Here is a 6,025-nt window from a genome sequence, read left to right as displayed (position 1 = left end):
AAAATAGAGAATCAAAATAAAAAACATTTCCGGCCTGAGAAGGTTCTACTATACCTAAAGCTTAATTATAAATCATCAAAAACTATAGTTTCTACAAAATACCTTGCACTGGGTGTTTTAAATTACCTGTTTAACAGAACTGTAAATTTTAAGGGGCGAGGGAATTTTGGAGGATGTACTACAAAACCGGCATAAATCTCCATGGTGATGATCAATTGTCAGCATTAATAATACACAAATACAATCAGCGTTATGATTTCATTCATCCATAAAATGTAGGGAGCACATGGCGTTAAACAACGATCAAATGAATAAATCATCAGACATATAGCATCGTCATTAACGTCCCATTAAATGTTCCCACACGTCACGCTACATGCCTAATTAGTCAGCATTTTCACCTTTCACAAGCCACAAATCTAGCCGTCCTATTGGTGTATCTTAACTACTACTCGTTACTGAGCACGGGTCAAACAAATATACATTATATATATGTAGCCTGTTTGGGGCCATGCTCAAGCCATAAAACTTCGTTTATCCCTTTTCTTGTAAATGTGTCGCGAAGCTCGCTGTATGCATGCCTAAATTGAAATTCTCTGGGGGCAAGTTTTTTTGAGGTAGGAGCTACAGAGGACTTGATTTATATTATGTTCTGCATGTGGTCGATCCTCGTGCGTATATATACCCTCGCCGTGACAGAGCGCTCAGCTGGGGGATACACTGTTTCTCATGTCCTCGCTCTACACACACGCTGTAACCTATATCACATGTTATGTTTTCAGACATGCGAACGCTGCACGGTTTTATAATGATTTTGTCGCGGTATATAGGTATCAACATAAACGTTTGATTACTTTTGAACGTGTGTACGTCACCTTTGTGACACCAATAGGGCCCACACATGCACGCGGACATGACAGTTTCTATATCGGGGCAGTATTGCGTACAGGTAGACATGGGGAAAGCATCTTCCTACATATGCAGGTCTTACATATCAAAATACGCATAACAGATTTTAGCATGCGCTGTCACAAGAGGTTAATTTATCTGTCTGTCTGTCTCATATTTCCAGACATCATTTTTCACCGTTGAAAAACCCTATTAATAAGTAAATTATCTTTATCAGAGTAATTAAGCTTTACAATGCACTTTAAAAACAACTGAGTGCAAATTTGAACTTGCACAATGACATTTGTCTCACATAAATACGCATTTAACTCTCCCATATTAACGTCATGGATAGCTTCGGCGGCCTCGTGATCAGGAGAAATGGAGTCGGATCATGCCAAAGACTTAGTAAAGGTCCCTGTTGCACCCTCGCTCGGTTAGAGCAAGGAAACAAGATAGGATGGCCCAGTATAAGGTGACTGGATGGGTGTCTTCCGCATAATACTTCTGTGGCGACGGCAATTTGACGGTATGGAGTCGCCCTGCCACAAGATATAGTATATGTTCACACACCTATTGACTCCTCGTCGTGACTGTAAAATTGTTAAATACGACGTAAAACCCCATACATACATACATACATACATACATACATACATACATACATACATACATACATACATATATTACCGTTATGAACACATATTGATTGCTGGCGGCAATGCAACGGCCTTTGTTTATCAACTTATCTTGTCTTTTGCCTCTGTGCAGCTTTCATCGAACTGCAATTTTCGGACAGCCTTCGGCTTGCCTGTGTTGTCTTTGGAAAATGTCACGCATCTATATTGATATCCACGGTTATGAAATGTAACAGTGACATGAATGACTCAGATAATTAACCTGGAAGACATCACCCTTTTTTTACGGATAAAAAGTATAACATTAAATCATAGAACTGAACTGTATTTCTGGGTTCGTCACTTTCATATATTTGCCACAAGTCTGGCACTCCAGTTTCCGCCATAAAACCATAAAAAATGGACGCCATTGTGTGAAAGTGCACAGTTTTTGAACATGGCTTTAAACATCAATAAATAAATAAATAAAAAATAAACAAATAAATAACACCATTCCCTTGATGTCGTGAAGCTTTAATATATTTTAGAAGAGTAATCCAAACAGCTCTAGCCTGTCGCAAATTAGGTGAAAACTGAAAACTTTTCTATCCTCAGAGTTGACAGTATATAAATATCCTCAGAGTTGACAGTATATAAATATCTTCAGAGTTGACAGTATATAAATATCCTCAGAGTTGACAGTATATAAATATCCTCAGAGTTGACAGCATATAAACATCTTCAGAGTTGACAGTATATAAATATCCTCAGAGCTGACAGTATATAAACATCTTCAGAGTTGACAGTATATAAATATCCTCAGAGCTGACAGTATATAAATATCCTCAGAGTTGACAGTATATAAATATCTTCAGAGTTGACAGTATATAAATATCCTCAGAGTTGACAGTATATAAACATCTTCAGAGTTGACAGTATATAAACATCTTCAGAGTTGACAGTATATAAATATCCTCAGAGCTGACAGTATATAAACATCTTCAGAGTTGACAGTATATAAATATCCTCAGAGCTGACAGTATATAAATATCCTCAGAGCTGACAGTATATAGACATCTTCAGAGTTGACAGTATATAAATATCCTCAGAGTTGACAGTATATAAACATCTTCAGAGTTGACAGTATATAAATATCCTCAGAGCTGACAGTATATAAACATCTTCAGAGTTGACAGTATATAAATATCCTCAGAGCTGACAGTATATAAATATCCTCAGAGCTGACAGTATATAGACATCTTCAGAGTTGACAGTATATAAATATCCTCAGAGTTGACAGTATATAAACATCTTCAGAGTTGACAGTATATAAATATCCTCAGAGCTGACAGTATATAAACATCTTCAGAGCTGACAGTATATAAATATCCTCAGAGCTGACAGCATATAAACATCTTCAGAGTTGACAGTATATAAATATCCTCAGAGTTGACAGTATACAAATATCCTCAGAGCTGACAGCATATAAACATCTTCAGAGTTGACAGTATATAAACATCTTCAGAGTTGGCAGTATATAAATATCCTCAGAGTGTCTGGACAAATCAGGCTATTATATACCTTTAAAGCATATTAAATGTGTTAACATCTGTCTCCACAGGTACATGCATTTACAATTGTTAAGAATTCCAAATGAATGTAGGTTTAGAAACCAGTTAACACATATTAACAACATATTTTAACATCTAAATATTTCAGTCCTGTGCACAGAATAAAAGCTTAGAAAAATATTTTAATTAAACAATTTAAGATCTGTATCGAACAAAGTACACAGTGTGCCTGGAATTTTGATGACATACACTATAGTAGAAGTCTGCATTCATTGCATTTGTTAGGTAATTCATGTTTCCAATATTAATAAAATGTTTCACGTTACTCCCGTATAATGTTCTCGAAGCCACTTATTTTTCTCCTTGACCAAAAACTGCTGACGTGAAGTCACCTTGGAGATAACCTTTTGGAATCTGTCATTGAGAACCTGCAACAGGTGCCTGTACTTATACCATTGTAGAGCACTTGTGTCTTGACTGAACGCGCGCTGGTGCAATGTCGTCTCCAAACAGTCCAGGGGAACAGGATCATAGTCGTCGTGGAATTTATTGGCGAACAATTCGTGACGATCCTTGAGCCAAGGCAAGTCACCTGACCCAAACACACAGACACTTCTCACCACCTTCCCTTGGCAATAGTCAGCGTCAAAAGTCCAAATAACTGCTTTAGCCATGTGGAAGCCGTCTGCGCGTCGTACTTCAACACTATAGCCACCCGGTGCCCACGGCAGACTGTTCAGCGTTGACCACACGATTTCCTCGGACGGTGTAATATCACGTGACCAATTTACGAAAAGCTGAGCGAAATTATCTTCCAGTAAAAAATCCACAAACGGTCGACTGAATATGCCGTAAGTGCTGCCCTTCCGAAAATATAAATTATAAGGAAACGGCTCTTTGGTTTCGTTCGTAGTTATAAGATTTCGGTCAACAATTTTGGTCTTCCGCATTAAATGCTTCCATCTGAATTGTGTTAGCATGTAGTTTTCTATGTCATTTTGGCCCTGCAGCTGCTTCAAGATCTGTACCATTTCCAGGTTTGTCTTCAGAGGGAAATCTTGCCCTGATAAGTTAATGTAATATTTCCAGGTTTTTTCTTTTGCACGACATAGCTTCATAAGCTCCAGTTCCACTTTGACGTGCGCAGATGACGCGTAGATCAAATTGATCGGATGTCGAATAATATGGACGTTTTTGAAACAATTTCCGATTTGGTTGATAATCACGTGAACGTTTTCGTCTGTTTTCTTGTCTACGTGGATGCAGTAAGTGTTGTGAGACCGGTATACTGTTCGTAACAATTGCTCTACTTGTCTAGCATTTACGTGCACTTTAATAGAGAAAGCAATTGGAAAGTCGAGCTCCTCACGCGTTATGGGAGCCATTCCGTAACCGTGGGCCAAACGGAGCAGACTACAGTTTCTGACAATGTTTTCTAACCGACATTCTTTGGGAACTTGAACGACGTTAGGGAGGGTCGTTGTGTTTTCTCCTCGGTACAGCGCCTTGCAATCGACAATTTTCCTTGGCTGTGGTTTACAGACGTTCTGAGTTTTTGTCAGCTGGGTGCCAGAACCTGTCATTGGTGTGTTGCTGCTTGTGAGGGCGACCGTGTCCCTCCTGGATAATGACTGGTCCTCCTCCAAGTACGGACGACCGCATGTCGTTAGTAGACATACATCCATGTTGTGAATGGTCAGTAAAAGAACAGTCAGTGCCAACAGACCGAAGGCGAGCCATTTCGATTTCCAAAACACGGGCATGGCACTTGTAGAGTGCTACATACCCATCCCTTTCCGGATTCCTAACGACAGTCCACCGCAGCACTTGTCATTTTATTCGGGAGAGCGTTTCTCTAGGACGACCGCATTAGAATCAAGGGTATAATGAAAAGGATATAAAGCTTAAAAGCGGCGTTTACTGCTGATGTATACAGGAGTGTCGCTTACCAGCATCTAAAGTGAAGGAATGGCTCACTGGGTGTCATACAGACAGCATACAGGTTGTGTAGGCCTGTGTTCCGAACTGCACTTAAGTTACGAAGCACAGAGATTATACTTAATCCTGGAGCTAGGAATATTCTTCCCATTCCTCACCTGTAATTCGTGCGGTAGCCTGTGCCAGTTCGCTCTGCTGTGACAGTTTATATAGGTATCCCTGTGGTTACCAGTGTTGTCAAACCTGGCCCCTCCCCGCTGCACATTTTGTCATGATACTGGCCCGCGGCTGTAAGCTGTCAGCCGCAAAAATATTACCTCTCTGAAAACTGCGCTACTTCTCCTAAAGAACCACGAGACTATAGATCGGCTATATAGTATATAAATATACTACATATAAATATATCTTTTATATAAATATATATTTTAGCCTAAGCAAATTCAACCGTCTAGAATTTTTTTTTGAGTAACCGGTATATGGTCTCTTTTCCCAGATAAACAAACCACGTGATTAATACATTAGCACATGCCATTTCAAAGTGATTTAGCCTGTCCTTATTAGATCTCCCCGAACACTGAGGGCAGTATACAGTTTTACTTAGGCTTTTTAAGGGTTAGGCTATTTCAAAAAAGTCGGTGATGGTGTCAGTGATAGTAACGGGCCAGCAGTTACCAGTGCCCCGGAGGGCGGGATTGTTGAAATCGGTCACTGAGCTGTCTGCACAGGTTTGGGCATATAATCATCCGTGCTTATTTTTAAAACCTGATTTTGATTTATGTATTTTATATTGTGGAGATTGTACGGCATGATCTCCACTATGACAGTTTCAGAGTCAGTTAAGTTACACCCCATATGCAGAAAATGCGCGAAATTATGCAGCATTGAATGAACAAATGACATGAGTAAAGGTCCGAATCACCCACTGAATGTATAGGAACTAAGAAATTCTGTATACGATCACAATATTTCAAGTTTACAACATTTCTAAAAGTTTTTTTGTTAAAGCCAACA

The 6,025-nt window shown here is 39.3% G+C and overlaps 1 protein-coding gene across 1 annotated transcript; it reads right to left on the bottom strand.

Moving 5' to 3' along the window:
* Positions 1-3,393: 3,393 nt before the first annotated feature.
* Positions 3,394-4,761, bottom strand: LOC135469778 (beta-1,3-galactosyl-O-glycosyl-glycoprotein beta-1,6-N-acetylglucosaminyltransferase-like). Its single transcript, XM_064748373.1, has one exon. It carries the CDS (start codon positions 4,759-4,761, stop codon positions 3,394-3,396), a length of 1,368 nt encoding a protein of 455 aa, XP_064604443.1.
* Between the last annotated feature and the right edge of the window lie 1,264 nt (positions 4,762-6,025).

The sequence above is a fragment of the Liolophura sinensis genome, chromosome 7, assembly GCF_032854445.1.
Source record: "Liolophura sinensis isolate JHLJ2023 chromosome 7, CUHK_Ljap_v2, whole genome shotgun sequence".
NCBI classification, from domain to species: Eukaryota; Metazoa; Mollusca; class Polyplacophora; order Chitonida; family Chitonidae; genus Liolophura; species Liolophura sinensis.
The sequence above is the reverse complement of the archived record's forward strand: the minus strand, read 5'-3'. Positions and strand labels throughout refer to the sequence as shown.

Bases quoted from the DNA above. Each gene is read 5' to 3' on its own strand.
- LOC135469778 (XM_064748373.1), bottom strand. From the start codon at position 4,761: ATGGATGTATGTCTACTAACGACATGCGGTCGTCCGTACTTGGAGGAG.